The 21,376-nt window shown below is 41.3% G+C and overlaps 1 protein-coding gene across 1 annotated transcript in view; it reads right to left on the bottom strand.

The window, feature by feature from the left end:
- LOC114520641 (dynein heavy chain 10, axonemal-like) overlaps positions 1 to 21,376 on the bottom strand; it is a 50,714-nt gene that overhangs the window by 6,245 nt on the left and 23,093 nt on the right. Inside the window, exons 12-57 of the mRNA XM_028540957.1 lie at positions 21,157 to 21,270; positions 20,897 to 21,037; positions 20,406 to 20,594; positions 19,968 to 20,128; positions 19,360 to 19,591; positions 18,426 to 18,515; positions 18,177 to 18,341; positions 17,828 to 17,986; positions 17,538 to 17,654; positions 17,302 to 17,404; positions 16,898 to 17,076; positions 15,857 to 16,068; positions 15,486 to 15,643; positions 14,563 to 14,795; positions 14,331 to 14,453; positions 13,646 to 13,879; positions 13,032 to 13,255; positions 12,469 to 12,637; positions 12,247 to 12,347; positions 11,936 to 12,119; positions 11,523 to 11,657; positions 10,936 to 11,088; positions 10,447 to 10,635; positions 10,072 to 10,218; positions 9,591 to 9,782; positions 9,244 to 9,362; positions 8,836 to 9,130; positions 8,352 to 8,609; positions 7,584 to 8,075; positions 7,229 to 7,381; positions 6,678 to 6,812; positions 6,035 to 6,433; positions 5,574 to 5,735; positions 4,875 to 5,196; positions 4,454 to 4,542; positions 4,110 to 4,349; positions 3,694 to 3,891; positions 2,975 to 3,208; positions 2,764 to 2,861; positions 2,550 to 2,682; positions 2,200 to 2,385; positions 1,862 to 2,079; positions 1,279 to 1,462; positions 720 to 905; positions 413 to 548; positions 144 to 298 (exon numbers count right to left, since the gene is read on the bottom strand). Coding sequence (XP_028396758.1) covers positions 144 to 298; positions 413 to 548; positions 720 to 905; positions 1,279 to 1,462; positions 1,862 to 2,079; positions 2,200 to 2,385; positions 2,550 to 2,682; positions 2,764 to 2,861; positions 2,975 to 3,208; positions 3,694 to 3,891; positions 4,110 to 4,349; positions 4,454 to 4,542; positions 4,875 to 5,196; positions 5,574 to 5,735; positions 6,035 to 6,433; positions 6,678 to 6,812; positions 7,229 to 7,381; positions 7,584 to 8,075; positions 8,352 to 8,609; positions 8,836 to 9,130; positions 9,244 to 9,362; positions 9,591 to 9,782; positions 10,072 to 10,218; positions 10,447 to 10,635; positions 10,936 to 11,088; positions 11,523 to 11,657; positions 11,936 to 12,119; positions 12,247 to 12,347; positions 12,469 to 12,637; positions 13,032 to 13,255; positions 13,646 to 13,879; positions 14,331 to 14,453; positions 14,563 to 14,795; positions 15,486 to 15,643; positions 15,857 to 16,068; positions 16,898 to 17,076; positions 17,302 to 17,404; positions 17,538 to 17,654; positions 17,828 to 17,986; positions 18,177 to 18,341; positions 18,426 to 18,515; positions 19,360 to 19,591; positions 19,968 to 20,128; positions 20,406 to 20,594; positions 20,897 to 21,037; positions 21,157 to 21,270 — 8,496 coding nt within the window. The remainder of the gene's footprint in view (positions 1 to 143; positions 299 to 412; positions 549 to 719; positions 906 to 1,278; positions 1,463 to 1,861; positions 2,080 to 2,199; positions 2,386 to 2,549; positions 2,683 to 2,763; positions 2,862 to 2,974; positions 3,209 to 3,693; positions 3,892 to 4,109; positions 4,350 to 4,453; positions 4,543 to 4,874; positions 5,197 to 5,573; positions 5,736 to 6,034; positions 6,434 to 6,677; positions 6,813 to 7,228; positions 7,382 to 7,583; positions 8,076 to 8,351; positions 8,610 to 8,835; positions 9,131 to 9,243; positions 9,363 to 9,590; positions 9,783 to 10,071; positions 10,219 to 10,446; positions 10,636 to 10,935; positions 11,089 to 11,522; positions 11,658 to 11,935; positions 12,120 to 12,246; positions 12,348 to 12,468; positions 12,638 to 13,031; positions 13,256 to 13,645; positions 13,880 to 14,330; positions 14,454 to 14,562; positions 14,796 to 15,485; positions 15,644 to 15,856; positions 16,069 to 16,897; positions 17,077 to 17,301; positions 17,405 to 17,537; positions 17,655 to 17,827; positions 17,987 to 18,176; positions 18,342 to 18,425; positions 18,516 to 19,359; positions 19,592 to 19,967; positions 20,129 to 20,405; positions 20,595 to 20,896; positions 21,038 to 21,156; positions 21,271 to 21,376) is intronic.

Genomic DNA, 21,376 nt, shown 5'->3' with positions numbered 1-21,376 from the left:
TTGATTGAATTGATTGCGACCAAGTTATCGTTCCAGTTCACACAGAGTTCGCTGCGTAAAGGGACTAAACATCACAGCATAACTACTCACTCAAAGTGTAAACGGGCCTGATAATAAATCTCTCACATTCACGAACGACTTACCTTGAGGGTAACGGTATAATTCACGACCATACAACGACTGAAGTGCGCAGGCGTGTACTTTGGATTGGATAACTTCGTGTTCAAGTAAAGACGAAAGTTTGGATCATAATCAACCTCCTTATCACCAAGCATAACAAACTGACGGCCAACCTCACCTGGAGTTGAAGAAAAAAAACAACATAATTCTCGATTAACTCATTGATAATCCATCACCAAAACACAAAATATATCGACACAGGATTTGTTTCATTATCTTGAATATTTCTAACCTTTGATATTTTTATCAAGAACATTATCAATGACAGGATCGATGTACTCGTCAACATCTTTGAACAAGAATGGGAAGCCATATTTGATGGCGAGCTCCAATTGTTTAAGAAAATCTGGATCGTTGAATGTACACGTCTAAAGGAAAACAACGCAAAAACTTCACGATAATGCCAATTCAACAGTGCCAACTATCAGATTGATTTAAATGTTTGACAACTTCCAAACTCCATAATCTCCTTTTACCCACTAACGAACTACGAGATAACATATTTCATTACAAGAATGAATGATAATAAAATCCGTTACCTTGAGATTGTTCTCCTCCTCTTTTTTCTTAATCCAGTTCAAAGCCTGTTGCTGTGGATCAATGCACAGCGGATATCTGCTAGCTTGGGTGGTCAATATGCCATTCTCGATAGACAGCTCATCCGGTGGAAGACCTTCTGAGGTCCAGCGACTTATTTCGACATCGTTCGTCAACAGATTATCAACCTAAGATGAGTGGCATTTACCTCAAAAACCATCCAAGAGAACCTTGGTTTTACTTTTAACAAGCATGCAGCATTTCCACTTGAACATATTAGGCGAGCAGGACATAACGTAGAGAAGATATTTCCTCTGAAATCTCTACCGTTATTTTCGCTTTTACAATCAGGGACAGACATGGAAGTCGAAACTAGGCTTGGTTAGGAATAATATCATCTTCAAGGAGTTAATTCTGCCCGAAATGTGGTGTATTATTAGCACCAATTTTGAGTAAAATATAGTGTAAAATAACGCTACTGGGAGTTACTTTAACACCTTAAAAAATTAACATCTTATTTACAACGCCTCAATGGCAATCGCCTCAAGCTAACAATGATACCTTAAATGGTTGGCTGAGCGGAATTTCACGTTCAACCACATCTTTTTCCCATTCCTCTTTAAGCATCTCTCGTCTGAAGTCCCAACTGAACGCACCGAGGTAACTGAGAAATGCTGCAGCCAGTAAGCAATCTCCCAACAACCGCACACGCTTTCTCTTCAGTTCCTCAAGATCTTCAGTCCACCTGAGAAATGAGAGATAAAATTTGTTTGTTCACTACAGGAGGAAACCTAAACTAAACTAACTTTATTTATACCGGATAGTTCTATCAGTTCTAAACTGTTCTTCCTAGAGGTCCAGTAAACTAACTTTATTTATACTGGACAGTTCTATCAGTTCCAAACTGTTCTTCCTAGAGGTCCAGGAAGGAAAGATGATCTCTTATTGATCCAGTGTTACTACAGGAGGAAACCTAAACTAAACTAAACTAACTTTATTTATACTGGATAGTTCTATCAGTTCTAAACTGTTCTTCCTAGTGGTCCAGTAAGGATCATCTCTTATTGATCCAGTTTTACTACAAGAGGTAGCATGAAACTAAACTCTCTTCATTTAAACGCTCGACCATCTGTTTTTTTCTTACCTAATCTTCTCCGAGCCAAGACCAGAGATGAGTTTATCAGCAGCGATCAATCTTCTCTCCATGATTTCAGCCTCTTGCTGCAAGGCAGCTTTCTCAGACATCGCCGCCTCGTACTTTTCATTTAATGCTTTCAGTTCATCTTCAATATTCTTTACTTCCTTTTCAATCCTGCTTAATTCACGTTTGCTCAACAGAAAGTTACGTTCCAGTCTCGCAACCTACCAAGGAATACATGTATTTTAAAACCTCGATCTATGGTTGTATCATCGATGGTTGTATTTTTTGCAACACGTCTCAATGCTTTCCCACGTTTTCATATCACTCGATAGACTACGTACTTTTTCTCGTTTCGGTTTGATTTCCCTTGCTACAGAGCAATATCCCATCACGGCGAGCACGAACTTGTACAGCCCGGCACCAGCCTTACTAATCGCCTGCATTTCCTCCAAGGAATAGTTGATTTGTCTCAAAATATCCTTCGTCTTCTTTACTTGAGCGCTTGTAATGCCGTCCACGTCGAGTTCCTATGAAAATTATAAACAACTTTTGAGCATCGCAATGGATCGCTTTTATTATCATATATATTATCCCTTCATATTATTATCATCCCTTCCTAAATCGCTTTTTTTATTGTATATATATTAAGCTCTTCCTAAAAATCACACCACAGCATTGCGTTTGCATGTACCTGCAACGTTTTCAAGAAGTTGCCTTCGGCCATCATGCCCTTGGCAGTTTTCCAGGAAATATCTTTGTAACCACGCATGACCACGATGCATTCCGAGATATCTTGCACGGCTTGAGGAGGCTTAGCAAACGATCTAGGAACATGGAAGATTCGTTTCTTACAAATAGTGTTTTTTACGAGGGAAGCAGATCACAATGTTCTATATGTTGTTTACCGTATTTCTGTGACATCGGACTTGTCCAGATCTTGCAAGGCCAGTCGTGCTTCCTCTAAAGCTGGCAGAGCTTCAGCGAGAGCGTCCTCGGCTTCTTTCTGAAGAACGAGAGAGTGGAAACACAATTAGTAAGACTCAGGTCTTTGTTTAAGTGAGTGGATAGCAGGTGAAAAATAAGAGTTGTAATTCTGGAATATTCTTCCTTCATTACCTTCTCAACTACAATCAGTTTGTTTTGTTCTGCAATTTCATCCTTCTTTGCCTCGGCCAATTGTTTCTTTTCGATCGCCTTCTCTGTGTTGACAGAAATTTCTGCTAAAAGCTTCTCACAAGCTTCGCTCTTCTCCGTCACAGCCACCTTCTGAATGGCCAGCTTCTCGTTCAGCTCAGCGAGTTGGTCGCTGGCGACAAGCAGTTTACTAAGACCGCCATCCAGACGATGACACTGTGAGAGAGGAAAGCGGGAAGGTTTGGTTTCAAAAAGGCTTGGTTTCAAATGACAAAGAAATTTAAAGCGAATACAAGAATACAGACATTTGTTCTCGTGCTATCTCGTACATGTGGCCGCTTTAATTGAAGAGGTGAATTAATAAATGCCTGTTTTCTCAAGAGCGCCTTTTCAACTCTTCTGCGTTAAGCAAACGGGGGCATGTCTTCCATTACTACTGTGAAAGGTTTATGATCTCTCATGCAATTCCTATTGATCATTCCTATTGGCAAGTTGTATAAAAGACTAGTTAACGTTTGACTGTAGTTAAGGACAGAATTGGCCAATCAGAGTCGTGTATTTCTGAGTTAACTAGGATTTAACTAATGTAGTTAAAGAGTTTTATACAACCGGCCCCTGGTCAGGCAGGATTCTCATACAAACGTTCTTTTGCAAACTCTCATTAGCGTTAATAATTTACCAGTCTCAAGTCAGTACTGTACCTGATCCAAGACGTATTTATCTTTCTCCTCGAGCAGTTTGTTGTACGTATTAATGAAGTCGAGGTAGTTTTTCGGAGTGACGTAATTTACACGGCGTAATTTGAGTAGGAATTCCTTGCTGTACTTCACCACAGTCTCTTGTACGAACACCACGTGCTCTACCACGCGTTCTCTGTACTCGTCTGGGATTTTGTCATTCTGGAGAAAAGGAGTAATTATTTATTAGTAAACAAACAACAAACAACAACACCAAAAAACAACAAACAACAACAAAGAGCAACAAAGAACAACAAAGAGCAACAAAGAACAACAACAAACAACAACAACAACAAACAAACAATAGCAACAAGCTACAACAAACAACAACAAGCTACAACAAACAACAATAACAGCCACACTGGACATGATCCACCCACCTTCTCTCCAAGAAACACGGAAGCGACCGCGCACAAGGCCTGCTTCGGCCAAGGCATGAACCAATCGATGCTCGCATTGTTCACCAAACCAGGGAAATTTCGACACCTCGTGCGCAACGTTTCTCCAACAGGAGACATTGCCAATACTATGTGCAGATTGTTGGCGCATTTTGACACGAAATATTGCCAGATTGATTCTCGAGCAGGTGGGACACCTTGTTTACTTGCCTCGTCACGTATCTAGATATACGAGAATGGAAGTTGTTGAAACACATCATAACTCAACAAAAGGCGACTATTTGAACTCTTCCAACACACTCATATATACAGGTCATGCATAGTACCTGGCCAATAATTCCTTCTTTCTCATCGTCTGGGAAAAGAGCTGGAACCATTCCAGAAGTCAGCATGTTGTTGATTAGCTCCAGAAAACCTGAAAATATATGTGTGTTTTAAGGTTAAATTACAAGAAAAAAGACATCCTTACAATCGAAGGAAACAAAGAAACAAATATAACAATGAACAAGTCGACCATTGTCGAGATCGCAGCCTGAAATCCTAGACGGGACAAGTATGAAAAGTCACTTTGATATAAATACTACATAAAATTCTTTCTATCGCAAATTTAAAAATTTACTAAGTGGAATCTTTTGAGGTTTGTTTATAAAACCACTAATCGTTTTAATTAATGTAAGATTAGATGGCAACTCATTCCAGAGCTTGTTTTATTCCTATACATCAATAGAAAAGCGCATTCATATTCACCTTCCTGGGCGACGTGAGCATCGGTGAACAGAAAGACAATCTGTTTGTTTTCGATTCCAAGTTTCTGATACAGAATCTTCAGATCCTCACGGAAGTTCGACTCGTCGTAGCCTCGACTCAGGGTGATCTCAAACACTTCAGCCCCGGCGGCAAACGCGGCCAGCCGGGTGAGACTCTGTTTTCCGCTGCCCCCAACACCCACCAGCAGGGCGTGGCCTTGACTCATACGAACGACCCGATGAATCCTCGTCAAGTGCTCTAAGGCGTCGTCGAAGAGCACCAAATTCATCACCGTGTGATCCATGTTGTATTCCTCTAAGATCTGGAATTGAGCGAAAAAAGTTCAGCCCACTGGCCTATATATACTTCAGATGTTTTCATTTTATAAATAGCTAACTTCACTAGCACAATGCACCTATAGAGGAAATGCGTGTAAGTCTGACTTTTCTCCTTCTCTCAATTTTTTCCCCAAACACTTGTAAACTTTACTCGATTCAGCCTTTAGCTTCAATGCTTACTCAATAGAACTCTTGATATATCCATACACGAAAACACCGTTACTGAGCTAAGTAATCGTGTCATCCCTCATAAACAAACGGTGCTGTATTATAAGTAAATTAGCTTGTAGGTAATTTACTTATATTGTGATATCACCATGCGAAATTACAAGAAAATAATAAACAGTGTTGTATTACACACCTCCTCAAATAGGGCTTTTGAAGCTTCGTAATCAACAACATCTTCATAAACGCGCGGTTCACCAGTCAGGGAATTGCGATAATCACCGAACAAGATCGGCTCTCGCATCACGAAATCCAAGTGGGAAGAGAATTTCTCCTCCAGTAAGCTTTTCAGATACCCCTACAGATACCCATAACAAAAGACTTAGTGAAACATGCCCAAAACTAGGTACTGAACAGTTTCTCAGTCCTAAACTATTGACAAGATAACTTGTTACTCAATCTTACGGTAAGAAAAATTCCTTATAATATAACTAGCAAAGATCATTGTTTTGTATGATTCAGAATTGTGCAACTTGTGTATTATGTATTTATATAATTATTTCGTGTAAAATATCAAATTCTCGTGGAAATGAGCACTAAGTTGTCGAGGCTAGTGTGCTTGATCAAACACCCTAGAGATCTGTCATGCATCATTACCTGCACGGCTGCTTTATCACCCGCGTTCGTCAAACGATCGTGGAACACTCGGAGACACTCGTTTCTCCATACGCGAATGAACTGGCTCGCGGTCTCGAACCTATCAGGCACAGTCAGGCACAGGCCCTGGTACGTCCGCGACAGGTCACGCAGGTTGAAGATGTAATGGAACTTCGAGGGTGTTGGTGGATGATTGTGGACAATTTGTGTGTAAAGTTGTAGCGTGGATGACGTAATCGGGCCGGTGAGCTCCTTGATCTCTTTGCTGAACGGTTGAAGATGACCGTCCATAATGGACGAATAGATCTTCGTCAGGGATTCTTCGGAGGGAAACGTCACGTTAAAGACGCTGAACAATGAGATGAATCGGGGATCGACGTCGTTGCGACCGCCCCCAGGCTGATGAAAAAAGAAAAACTCATAAAGTTTGTGTACTCAACCTTGAGAAATGCCTCCTAGAATTTTCAGAAGAAAGTCCTAGAAGACCAAATATGTCCTAGAATTTGCATATACGCAAAAATTTTCTGTTCAGGCACACACTTAATAACGAGTGGACCTAAAGGAACGCCCCACAAAGATCAAAATAGGACCAATTATTGCCGATAAAAGAAGTTTCAGTTCGCTTGATGTCAACCACACCCACCTTGCCCATGGCAGCGATGAACCCAATATCTCTGTAATGCTTGAGGTTTAATTCCTTTCCACGATCGTACATTCCTCCTCTTTCTAAGAGAAGCTTCAGCAAGGCGATGGGTTGTTGCGTACCATATTCATCAACCTTGATGGGACAAGAAGGAGATTGTGTAAGACCAAACAAGGTTACTGACCTCAAACGATGTTAGGGAAAGAGCCTGTGCTTGAGCATGACTCTTGCTTTACTTTGCGTAAACTTTTCTTACAAAATATTTATCTAATTCCAAGATACCCAGGTACAAACTATAAAGTGAGGATAGTGTTTCCTCATGTAGTAACACTGGATCAATAAGAGATGATCCTTACTGGACCTCTAGGAAGAACAGTTTAGAACTGATAGAGCTATCCAGTATAAATAAAGTTAGTTTAGTTTAGGTTTCTTCCTGTAGTAACACTGGTCCAATAAGAGATAATCCTTACTGGACCTCTACGAAGAACAGTAGGGAACTGATAGAGCTATCCAACATAAATATAAAGTTAGTTCCGCTAAATATCTCTCACCTGTGGCATATTCATATCATCCATAAACACCAGTAATCTCTTGCCCATGGGTGGCCCGTACGTATCTTTCGTTCGTTTCTCAACGTTGGCCTCCAAGTTACGTTGTACATCCATCGAAGTCGTCCGTGATGAAAAATTGATGTTTAACAGTAGCTGTTGAAGAGGAAAAACATTTCATGCAAACCATTCATGAAAAACACCTCAACGTACATAAATATACACAAGCTGTACACGATTATCAACATGAAATGTCCGAGAAATCTGATCTGATCTAATAGATCTGATGAAGATTACAGAAGAGCCCGGATATAGATCAATTATAGAAAGCAAAATAACCCAACACCATTCAACTAACCGTTGTGTCTTTATCCAAACCTCGCAGAAAATTTCCAGTTGTGGCTGTTTTAGAGGTCCCAGTCTCCCCGACGAGCACAACAGGCCTCTTGATATTCACCATGAGCGACAACAACCACGTGGTTCGTACTGTATCCAAAGTTGGTACCAGGATCTCGCTGAATTTCACCGTGGGATCGTGCTCGTACTCTGGAACAATGTCATGCCATGCTATCCACTTCTCTTTCTTCAGGTCGAAGTAGTATTCGTAGAGGGTAGGGTTAGCGATAGGGACCTCACCTGCCCCCACAACACTCCCATCGGCGGGGTTTTGGGGCAAGGCGGATAACCGTTTGATGTAATTGTCGAACGTGATGCGGTCTTCTTCGAGAAGGCCCGCTCCCAAGGACCATATTACTGATGTGAGGAAGACACCCTCCAGTATTTCTGCCCCAACTACATGCCCGCTCTCAGATGGCAGGAGAGCATCTAACATCTTGGAGAGTTGAGTCACCTGAAGAAACATGTGGCATAAGATTGATATGCATTGATATTCATGTCGACGCTAAATGCTCCGTCATCATAACCATCTTATACCATACCATATCATATCGTACCGTGCCGTGCCGTGCCGTGCCCTACCATACCATACAACACACCACACTACACCACACCACACCACGCCACACCACACCACACCACACCACGCCACACTACACCATACCACACCACACCACATCACACCACACATATCATACCTTTATATACTATAATAAATCCCAACCCTTACCATATTCAAGTTGGTTAGTGGTATAATACTCTTCAGTTTCTTTCCCTGTTTTCCATCCATCACTCCTTCCAATATCAGATCAATACTCGGTGGCACATATTTCTCAAACAACCTGTTCAGTTCTGTCTGTTCATTTTTATTAGGCCGTGCCTCGCACCATTTGGTCCAGAAAGGCATGTAGCCCAGATTCTTCGGGTCAACATACACCATACCACAACGCGAAACTGTTGCTGGCGAAGCGTAGCGTAGGTCGGCGACCTGGAAACATACAAAAAATATTATTTTGAGTACTCTTCCACTTAGGGGGATTACACTCTTCCATTTTTCGGCGGACTCGACCATGGTCGAATACGCAATTTTTCGGCGGACTCGACCATGGTCGAATACGCCATTTTTCGGCGGACTAGACCATCGTCGAATACGCCGTTTTCCAGCGGACTCGACCATGGTCGAACACGCCATTTTCCGGCGTTTTCCGAATTACCTCAAAAAGGAGAGCACAGTGTTTCTGTAGTCGAATTCTTTCACCGTTTGCCAAGGTGAGTAATTTGTTGTCATCCATTACGGAGTTCATGTTCTCGACCCACAGCGCATCAACGTCGCCATCAAACACGATGTATTTCCTCTCGTTTTTCTCGGTGGGTCTATTGATGTCACGAAATATACACGACAAGAGACCATCGGTCCAATCCCGGGTTACAGGGTCCAGGGTACCGTAGAGCTCGATCACTGAGCAAGCCTTCGCGTTTAGCGTGTAGAGTTTTGTTGGGATTCCAAGCCTAGAAAGAAAGTTTGAGGTATTTATAACATCTCAGCATTCATTGTGTCTGGCAAGGTGATTACGCCCCCCCCCAATCAATTCTTGCACGTGGTGTTCACGTGATCAACATACCGTGTTTGAGCCTGCGCGAGGGTATTGATCACCACGCTCTTCCCTCCTCCAGTTGGTCCGACTATCATGGTCGTATGACGGGTCAACATCGTCTCGTACATCTGAACTACTTTATCAGCCTACATGGGAAATGAAATGGATTTGCTCAAATTTGCATGCAACGCGGTACCGTAACGGTAGGCAGGGGTGAGGAATGAAAGTCGGGTATTACAAATGGGGTGTCAATCATCGGGTATTACAAATGGAGTGTGACTTACAAAAGCTAAATCTTCGCCTGAGACAATATAATTATGAATGCGACTGTCTTTTTGACGGATAAAAACAAATGCTTATGTTAAATTCATTACCTGGTGTGGCAACATGACGTATTTGTTATCGACCAGTACAGCTTCGACTGCGTCATTAAAGTTGGGATATCGGACCCGAGGACAATCAAGGCCTGGGAACAAGTCAGCAATGAGACCCAGGAACAGTGGTACATCTTCGAACACGAACTTTGGCAGATTCATATCACGTAGAGCTCTCATCAGAACAACATCCTGGTAATAAAGAAAACTTCATTATCAACACATCCTACGATATACATACATACATACATACATACATCCTACAACTTACTTCCAATATATCAACATGCATCCTACTACATCAACATGTATCCTATTATATCAACATGCATCCTACTATATCAAAACATATCCTACTTCATCAACACATATCCTAATATATCACCACGCATCCCACTAAATCAACATGCATCCTATTAACTACAAACAACATGCATCTGGTCATATCAACAGGGATCCGATTACATCCCAACGTGTATACCTCGTGTAAATCGGGAGAGCCTCGTTTCAGTTCACCCGCCATGACCAGCACCGACTTCAGAGCACGCAAACCAAAGTCGTAATGCGACTGCTTTGATAACTGACCAGCGGCGAGCTTGTAGAGTACTGTCATTTTCTTTGCTAGCACCTGTTACACGGTACAAAAACATTTAGCACATAAGAACAAGATATAAAGGAGTAATTCCCCCTGAATCCAAAACGATTTTAAGCACAGATGTGCTGAGCAAACTCTTACACGAATCTGGTTTAGTTCTGTCGATATTTTTCACTGGCTTTTACCAACTTAATCTCGTAATATGATTGCTTTTCATCAGCTTCGTGGCAACTAAAAGTGCTAAAACCAATTTAAACTAACCTTTGCAAGGAGAAATCCTTCTGAGAAGAGCATGATCTCGCAGATCTGCTGTAAGTCAGGAACGATGCAAACCACAGGACGGAATAACGCTTTCACGCTCTCGGGAAGTTCAGTTCGACCAGCGTAACCCGGGTTCATGGTTATGAAAATACCCATTCGCGAATCCATTGATATCTCTGTGCCTTCGAACTACGGAGAAGAACAATCATCCACACTCAATCCTGACCTCATGCCCAACTAAAGTAAAGCCCTTAAATCTTTCACCGAACCAGTTCTTAGCTATGAGGATGTTTTTTCCTTACTTAATAATGAGCTTAAGCAAGTGACGTTTTGACAACACAAAGGGCATGAATAACGTCAAAAGACTGGGTCAAAGATTGTGATTGGTGAAAAACAAGAACTTTACTTGCGGTCAACGTACGTGTTGTAAAAAACGTCAATTGCTTTTGTTTACTAATATCTTATTTAACACCTCACTGGCAGGCGTACCTGAATTTTCTTCAAATTGTGTATGAGAGCGTTCTGTAAGGTCTTGATTTGAGTTGAAATGACGGACAATACCGACACGTCGATACGATTGAATTCATCGAAACAGCCCCAGGCACCACACTGGGCAAGACCCGAGAAGATCTTGCCGATTGACTGAAATGAAATGATTTGCGAGTTAAACTATCCTGATTACGAAAATTTTGGACTGAAGATATAACTAAACACAACTAGTTTCAGGGTACAAACTCATGTACTACAAATGAACTCAAAGAGAGTTGGAAAGACAACAGCTTATATGTCTTGCCAATACGAGGCCCTCATGACCAGGGCCGTCAAGAGAGAGAGAGAGAGAGGGAGGGGGGGCAGGTGGGGCATTTTGCCCCGGGCCCCACACTTTCTCTCGGCGGCACAACTCATTTGCACATGGCTGTCATCACAAGGGGATGGCAATGACAAAAAAAGAAACAAATAACTTTTGAAAAGAATGTATAATATATCCTATTAAGACTGAGCCCTCCCTCCCTCTCTCGTGGTTTCCTTGCATTGCGGAAACCCTGCTCATGACTGCAAGAAAAATCAAGATGTACCTTGTAATCCATGCCTTCTCCGCAGTTGGTGACAACGCACAACAATCCAAGAGCTTTTGCCAAATCCTTCGTCGTTTCTGTCTTCCCAGTCCCAGCGGGACCCGCCGGTGCTCCGCCGAGATACATTGACAGAGCCTATAAAATATTAAAATAACTGGACTGTTCATTCCATGTCCCGGAACACTTCTTGGCTGAAATCCACAAATGTTGAAGAGCAGGGTCAGGTAATTCATGTATTTGTTCGTATAGTTTTATGATTTCTGTAGCCATTTTTATGGTAGGAATCATGTTTTATTGCTGATGAGGCTTACGAGGAAAGCCAACCTAAACTAGCCTAGGATTTTTAACCGGGTTATGTGAAATGAATAGCTCTATTAGTTCAAATGATATAATATTTCTTCAACGACATTCACCTGTGTGATAGTGAGGTAGATTCTGTCTGTCAGAGGAGTGATCACAAGACGTCCGTTCAATCCCATGTACTCATAACCATAACCAAACTCTCCGGAACACTGTCTCACTGTCAAGTTGTCAGGTAACTGATCCCAGTAGAAACGTAGTTGACTTTCCCATTCAAACTCACGCGCGTCCATGATACTGAAATTAAGATTAGTTTATAAACTTAGTCTCTTGTAATCACGGGAATATATTTCCATACAGTTTCCTATCATTAGTTTAGGTTTCCTCCTGTAGTAACACTGGGTCAATACCATTAATCAATTACCTGTCACGGACGAATCTGTCAATGATATCTCTGGCATGGACTTCAATGATAAGCACAGTATTGAACTTCTTGCGATCATTTTTGGACAAATTTGAACGGATCTAAATCGTGAATAACTGCATGGTTACCTAAAGATCTTTACATCGCATGGAAGAGTGCTTTCGGTGCTTTCAAATAAATACACGGACATAAAACACTAAAACGACAACAAGCGTCTAGTACCTTCACGACCAGTTCATCGATCTGCTTGTGCATTTTCTTGGCATAATTCTTCATTCCCATTTTGTCGCCTTTCTTGACTTTCTGGAAGACATCTTCCACTTCCCACGTCCACCAGACTTGATTTCCCGCCAAAACGACCATCCCTTGGTAACCCAACATCCAGTCAACCCTAGAAAGATTGAAACACGTTGAAAAACGTTGAAACAATTTGAAACACGTTGGCTCGGTGACTGCATGGCCAAACCATCACCGTATTTCACAACATTTCAAAACAGGACTTGGTGATTCTAGCCACTGCTTGCCCTAGTATTAACAATGAAAATCGTCTATGACAGAACGAGCAACGTTAAGCTAGAGTAATACGGGCAATAATATGCTGCATTTTCTAGTGCAACATCTGACTTAGAGCAATGGCATCTTAATAACATATTATACTAAAAGCTAGTAATGTTCACAGAATCATGAAGATACTTTAGAATTAACATCTACTGAGAGAAGATATTGCAGGATAATGTTCAGCAATTTTTTACTCGTATTACGTTAGCTGTAGAATATCTCCAAACCTTTCAATTTCGTCGCAATATTTGTAGATGGCTTCCTTGGTAATGAGTCTGTTTGTTCTCCTCATTTCATTCAAAACGTTAGTCATCCAGTCCTCGACTCTGCCCTCTGTCGCAACCGCTTGTCTGAACTCCATCACCTCGCCTTCACTTGATATCATCGCTGAGGCGAGGGTCTCGTTCGATGAACCCTCTTGGAACCGTAGACTGGAGATATTGTCGAACATCTGAGCGAGAACATTAGTTTAAGGGGAAGAGAGATTAAAAGAAGACATGTATGTTCATCCTAGAGGACCAGTAAAGATCATCAATTGGACCATTCATATGACAGGGGGAAATCCAAACTAAACTAAATTAACTTTATTTATACTGGATAGCTCTATCAGTTCTAAACTGTTCTTCCTAGAGATCCAGTAAGGATCATTATTGATCAAGTGTTACTACAGGAGGAAACCTAAACTAAACTAACTTTATTTATACTGGATAGCTCTATCAGTTCTAAACTGTTCTTCCTAGAGGTCCAGTAAGGATCATCTCTTATTGATCCAGTCGTGTTAGCATAATCACTTCACCACTGCCTTCATCGCACAGGAAAAATGTTGAACTCATCCACTGACCTTAATCATATGTTCCTGCACACATGTGGGGTCGTGACTTCCAAGAATCGACAAGAGTTCGTCGTCGGAGATGAAGAAAAATCTCGGAAAAGCATTTCTCTTAGAGTCGAGATAATCGTTCAGACTCTTCTGACATTTCTCCAAACCACTGACAAGACTTTGCATCGTTTCCAGTCTCCCAGCCGCGTGACATGAGTCCAATACTTTCGAGTTCTTCGCCGTTTCAGTCATGATCTGGGTAAAAAGGAAGGTAGTTAATGGCAGGTGGACAAACAAGAGTGATTCAACTATGTAGATACAGAGAAACAATATGCCTCAAAGTTCACAGGACTGTAAACATTACTCAAAAACCTCAATTCAACAAGCCTGTTTTTTTATAAGGGGGGGGGGTAGGGAGGGAGGGGGGTTGTACAGCCTTGCAGAGCTTAGTCAAATTTACTTCTTTGAAAACCTTCCAAGATCAAACAGTACTGTAACAGATGTTTATTTAGCCTAAAGAAACCCTTTCCTGAGCTTTCTCAGAGTCAAAAGAGAACGTTATATTGACTGTAATTGATTGGATTGGATGACCTACGAGAGTTGTAACTCTCATCGACAGCAAATGCCGCCTTTTATTGTTCATTTATAACGAAAGCAATGCAATGAACTGATATATTTCCGTGTGGTGGTTTGTTCATCAACGCACCTTTTTGAAGGTCTTATCGATCTCGTCAAATTTTCTCGCCTCCTCCGGCAACTGTGATCTGATGTCACCACCGATAAAAATACTCTCCAAATACATCCATTTTCGCTGAACCACCATCCACACCTGCGAAGTAGTGAAACTTGAGTACGAATCTTTTATCCTCGATAAAAAAATAGGCCAAGAAAAACCATTTCGATTCCTCACAGACCGAGATGGTAAAACGCTTTCCTACCTCAACGACCTCCCCGATGTGTGATAAACTCTTCTCCCACTTGTTCACAGTCTCCAAGAACGGTCCAACGAATCGCGATGCTGACATACTCTGGAGATTCATTGCATTATCATCCAGTATCTGTACGATCTCATCGACGGCTCCGATAATAAAGCCTCGTTCCTGCGTGCCTTTCATGTACTTTGAGACGGTAAACTTCATGTTACCCCAAATTTCGGACACTTCTTTGATTCCTGAACAAAATAATCAAAGGACTACACTCAAACACATCCCTCTAAAACACTTCATCAATACGAAGAAACATATCTCTAAAAAGGCACCCTGTAGTACAAACATCTACCAACAGTAATCCGCACACTTCGTACATCCAGACACCCCTTCTTAAAACTGATATAGTCACCTCCCTAATATGAACACCTCCCTAGCATGAAAACCTCTCTAAGAGGGCAGCTATCTGATTCTCTAATACAGACATCTCTTCATTACAACCATCTTTGTAATGTAGACACCTCTCTAATACAGACATATTTCTAATACAGTGACTACCCTGATACGGGTACCTCTCTAATACAGACATATTTCTAATACAGTCACTACCCTAATACGGGTACCTCTCTAATACAGACCTATTTCTAATAAATTCACTACCCTAATACGGGTACCTCTCTTCTACAGACACTTTTTAACAAGGACAGCTCTCTAATGCAAACATCTCTATTACAGTCACCTCCCTAATACTGAATAGTACAGACATCTCTTTAATAATACAGACACCTTTCTAACACAGACCCATCTCTAATTCAGACACCTCTTTAATAAAGATAACTCTCTAATACAGACAGCTCTCTAATGCAGACATCTCTAAAACAAACAGCTCCCTAATACGGACATCTCGGAAATACTTCATGTCATTATGATTATACCTTTCTCAATACTCAATTCTTTCGTAGCGCTTCCAGTGATGTCGGCGATGACTTCACTAAAGCGATGCAGTTCCATCGCAAACATATTTTGAAGCGTGAACGTCTCAGGATTCAGGTCGAATTTCATACCAGTCAGCTCCATCAATTTCTTCCAATGCCTAAACACAAAGACAAAGTTTAGATTCAAGTGAAACAATCTAAACTCTACGACACGAAATGGTACTGAAAGACACTATAAATCGATTACAGAGATACAGTCTTCAGAAACTTGACATATATTACAATATGACAAAGGCAACTCTTTTGATACTGGGTACCTCTGTCGGATTTAAACGGATCTAGTCGTACCAATGTTACTATACGGCGATTACCTTTCTCTCAAAGCTTCATTTTTGAGGTCTGAAAACAGTGGTATTGACTCCTTGAATTCCTTCATTTTTTCCTCCAAAACATGACAAATCGGCAGCGCCTTGACCTGACGAGGAAGTCTTTTCAATTCTTTGGTAAAGCCATCGATACCGTCTGATAGCACGTTCACATCGAGGTTGGCCCACAAGGTGTTAGACCATTCATCACGTGCCGCCTGCGAAAGAGGGTCAAATAAAATAGAACTTCAGAGTTACCTTTATGTATTATGTTCTAATACCCCCCCCCCCCTCTTTAATAAGACTCCTTTCTCAATTCTCCCGGTCACTAATGAGTACGCCCCCAAATGAGTCGCAGCTTAATAAAACTCTTAGTAAGTCTCAAATAAGCTCTCCTCTCTAACATCATTCTCCTCGTCCCTAATAAACACAACATTCTCTAAAAAGCCCCACCCTATCTAAAAACTTCTCTCTCTCAAATAAGCCCCACTCTCCTACGAGACTCCCTCCATCTTTAAAAAGCACTTCCCTCATGCACCAATAAGCCCTCCTCGTTTCTCTTAAAAAGGTTTCTCCCAACCTTTCATTAGCCGACCCCTCACCCACTGCAAAAAACCTCTCATCTCCAACAAGATTCTCATATAGTTGTTAATTGCTTGTGATTCACACCATGTAATTTATTTATTTCTAAGCTTTCGGCCCGTGAGCTCGGGCCATCGTCAGAGAAAAGTTTAATTACAAACAAACTATGTGCGCAAGCACATCACGCAACAAAGTCAATTTATAAACGGTTAAAATAAGAAGAGAGAAAAGTTCTAATAGAGAAACTAAGCATGCAAGTTTTAATTCTTCTATATTTAACAACACCATGCAAAACTTCAAAGAAGATTCTCATAGTCTCTAATAACCCCCCTCCATTCCCTCCATCTATAAAAGGCTCATCTCTCTCTAACAAATCTCTCTATCTTTTCGTAAGCTACTTATTTTAATTTTGTCTCAAGATCACCAGATCCTTGTACATCCTCGAACCATAATATCCATCCTCACCTTCTGCCGTTCGTAAATGGAGAAGATTTGCTCCAATCCTTTGAGCTCCTGTTCCATGCTCATCAATACCGGATAAGACGTGATAGGAATGCCAAAAAGTTTCTCAGCATTAGCAAGCTCTTGCCGTTCTTTTTCAAACTTCATGTATTCGTCTTTGAATTGCTTCAACAACTCAACACCTGGGAACGGTTGTATCAAAGAGTTTTTATAAAATTAACTACAGCGCGAGAACTAGAAAATAACAATCGGGGAATGTGCATGATGTTAGCAACAATTTAACAGCGAAATTGGTAGTAAAAGTGACTTTTGTATAACCGGCAAAAAAATGGAAAGAAGGCGGAATGATCATGGCCGCAGAAATTGAAATCACAAAGGGAGAAAAATACAAGAGAAATATCTCTCACCTGCGTCTAAATCGCTCCCAACAGAGCTTGGCCCGCACTCGATAAACTTTTCTTGTAGCTGGGTGAGATCTGAAGCAAAAACTGTCACTTGGTCTTGAGTGATCTGAAAAGCACAAATAAAAATTTAAGGATCAATTGTACTCGTATTGACAGTGAAATTCTTCTTGTTCTCTGAAGTAAGATTAACATAAAATGGCAGTCTCGCATGCAGGGTTTTAGAGCCAAGTGTATTATACCTCAGTGAATTTCATCTTGACTGAAACCAAGCTGGCATCGACCCACTTCGACTGCAGAAACAGATCTTCCCACATTTGAGAGATAGAGTTCGATAGCTCAAGTTCGGCTTCTGGAACCTGAAACAAAAGATCCCCGAGTTATAAAGATGAGCAGATTATCAGAGATAAATAATCACCTAACAGATAATGAAGAAACAGGTCACTGATTAGGTTTATCGATACCCAATCGATAGATTAATATCAGATAATTATATCCGTCAATCAAACTAATATTTTCATCAAAGGCATACCTGAATCTCATAGACCAGTAGCGTTCTGTATCTTTCAACAATATCTTTGATTCTTAGTTCAACATCCAGAGACATATCTCTGATGCTGGCGATAACTCTCAGCACAAACTTCAAATCTTCCAATGTGTCTGGCGCTCGTTTTAAGTCGTTTGATAAATTCTACACACAGTAACAATGTTCAGCGGTAATTCAGCGTTACAGGGACAATGGTAAAGGTATTTGGATTTTTTCAAAAACATGCTTTACAGAGATCTGGGAGTCTGGGACAACTATATGAAAAACAGTGATCAATATTTGTCCCTAATTGGGAACCTAAACATAGCCAGGGGAAGACAGCGCATGCGTATACCTCCATTTCCATTTTCAAAGACATCAGATTTTGTTTCGCAGATTCGTTGAGGAGTCGCCCCAGTTCTTTCACCCAGGCGCGCGCGTTTGCCTGAACGGTGACCGCTAGCGGTTCTAACTGCAGGCGCACAAAATCGATATCCTTCGACATCGGCTGATTTACCACCTAAAAGGAGGACAATTGATAATTTATATCACTGAAGCGTGTAAAAATAATTCAACGATGCAGAATATTATCTTCAGTGCCTACCTCGTTCGCTAAGTTTGAATAAAACTGTAGTTTCTCATCGTATTGGATACAAGAGGGCTCTTTAGCAGCAAACTTCTCAACCATGGTGGCCTAAAAACCGAAAAATATATAAACCTCTTCTTACAATAGCACACACGAAGAATATCTTTTCTCTCGTGAACTAGATACTTCAGCTAATCTGAGAGACAAATGTAGCTTGTGACAAATGTATGAAAAATTCATGAACTTCTGGGGCAGTTGTATGATGCCCGTTTAGTTTAAACGGAGGATAAATTCAAAATAGAAAGCAAGTCTATCGTTTTATTCAACAAGCAAACTAAATGTTTTTAACCTTAATACAACGATAACGTTTACAGCTACATATTAAGTGCATAATATTCAAGTTGACTCATTAATTTTGACTTATCCACCATTTAAGCAAACGGGCTTGATACAACCGGCGCCTGGAGCCCCAATTGAAAAGAATAAACATTGTTATATAGGTGCTGTGTATTTTAAATGTGATTGGTTCATTCGTAGTCACATGACTTTAAATAAATGCAATGTTTCCCGCCAGGGAAACAAGTGAAAAATTGTTGCCCGCATATTGTCACAACAAAGTTTTTTTGAAATGAAATTGCCGTGTAACATGTATGTTTTTGTTCCTATATAACAAAACACTTAATGTTCGCTACACCTCAAGAAATAGTGAGTTTTGTTTTCCCTCGAGTCTCAATGTTTCCCTCGACTTCGTCTCGGGAAACATTCAGACTCTTGGGAAAACAAAACTCACTATTTCCCTCGGGATCATACATTAAGTGTATATTATACACACTGTGTAAACCTGACTGATATTTTTGTCACAACTTGTAGGTAGGCCAGAAAACATTTTGAAAAAAAACAGCTTCAATGGATGGCACAGTTCCACAGTATAAATTTGTCTAATCCAACAAACCTTGTCCAATTTCCACAGAACTCTGTAGCGCTTCCATCGGCTGAGAAACTTATTTAGCAAGCCCAGCGTTGTCTGAACGGTCTTGGAAATGTTTTGAACCAGTTCGATGATCGTCGAGTTATGCGCGATGTCGGAGAAAAAACTGAACAAAACCGGTTCGTCCTCGCCCTCAGCGTGTTGTGGAGGAGTCTCCACACACGTCCCATGCATCCAGCGAACAAACTGCTTCGTACTAAAACGTCACGAGAAATAAAGACCGCGTTACACGATGCAATAGAGTGAATAGACCTTTTGCATTATAAACTACTTTTGTCCATGCGGGAAATGCAATCAAATCGCCACAGCTAAAAAGAGCGTACTGAAAGTGGTAGAAACGCAAAGTTTGGTTGCGAAATGATGTAAAATGCAGAAAATATAGCCTGGCAAAGTTTGCAAATTTGTATACCTTTTTACTACAAACGGATATTGTTACCATTTTTGGCCTGAATGTGGTAACAATTTCGCACCGAAAGGTCAGAACGGAGGGGTGAAAGGGTACACTGGAAGTATTCCGCAGGTCAAAACATCACCCCCCCCCCCCAAGGTTGGCCAATAGTCGCACACCCTACCTTTCAACGCTATCTCGTACTGTTTGCAGTGTGATTTTGAATATTTCTCCGGCGGATGGATTGAGGACAATCTCTGGCGCGGAGAGGATGGTCTCCACTTGAAACAATGGCTGTTTCGATTGCAATTTGCTCAGAAATAAACGAAGATTATTTGTGACCATCTAAAACAAATTGAGAAAAAGCAGCGAATGTTTAACTGTTGAACATCTCCTAAATCCAATATTTGAGCTTTAAAACAAGACTAGAAGTTTACGATGGTTTTGTTTTAAATCTGGAACATTCGGTTTACAAGATGTTGCCCTTCGGTGTACCGGATCATCCCATTTTAGAATTTATCTGGCATGCAGTCGCGATAACCATGCAGTCAACTGGTAGTGAAGGGAATATAGGGAATATAGGGAATATAGGGCAACCATAATCAGTTTGTGGTTTACTCACCTGCGTCAGTCCGTCGTAAATCAGGGATTCCCAGTACGCGTAATACGGGTGTAATTTGGGTGAGCGACCGCTGTTCGTGTGTACGACTAGACCTTCCATCTTCGTGAGTAACGGACCAATCGCGCGATATTTTCGAACCAAAGTCTCGATCTCTTTTTGAAAACATCGCGTCAGGTGTTCGAAGTATTCCTGGAAATTGGAAAAAAAATTCCTGGAAATCATACAAGATATATTGAGAGTGTCTTGCTGTTTTAAATAATGGCCACTTCACTTAAGGGTAATTCTCAGCTCGACCCCACCTGGATCAACTCCATCTGGCTCAACCTCATCCGGCTCAGCACGAGTAGAGTAAAGACCCTGGGTACGAGGTTGCCGGCTCAGCTCCACCTAAGTCAACCCATGATCAACCCTACCTGGGTACACCCCACCGGGTCACCCCCACATGAGCCAACCCATCCCTTTCAGCAGACTCGAAGCGTCTCTGTACCAACCTTGCTTGCAGGCAACGAGGATCCAACCTTGGCATGATATCGTTTGAACAGAACTGTGCGCTCCAACAGCACCAAACGACTGTTGATATCTTTGGCATTTTTCTGTACTTGATTAACCAAAGACTCGAATTTGCTCAGAGCCTAAAATTGACGGGAACAGCATGTGGAGGTGTAAATGCTTCGGCAACGATTCATCTCGTACGATTTTGTTTGGAATTTGCGGAATCTCAACGAATCGAGCGATGAAGCAACTCACAAACCTGGTCGCATCTGGTGATATAATCACCAATACCAAGAGAATTCCAGTTCAGTCGCTTGTGGCCGGGTTTCAAGACGCGTTTTAATTCCTTGATGTGGTCCTCGAGAAGTTGTGTCTGCAAAGCAACGAACCGGGAAATACGGGATGGTTAGGGGATGGTTATAGCCGTGCATATAGGATAATTAAAGGCGTGAATATGGGATGGTCGTAGGATGTATTTT

Source organism: Dendronephthya gigantea, unplaced genomic scaffold, assembly GCF_004324835.1.
Source record: "Dendronephthya gigantea isolate DGI-Jeju-01 unplaced genomic scaffold, DenGig_1.0 000016F, whole genome shotgun sequence".
In the NCBI taxonomy this organism is placed as follows: Eukaryota; Metazoa; Cnidaria; class Anthozoa; order Malacalcyonacea; family Nephtheidae; genus Dendronephthya; species Dendronephthya gigantea.
Note: the sequence above shows the minus strand (reverse complement) of the source record. Positions and strands in the feature narration are given on the sequence as shown.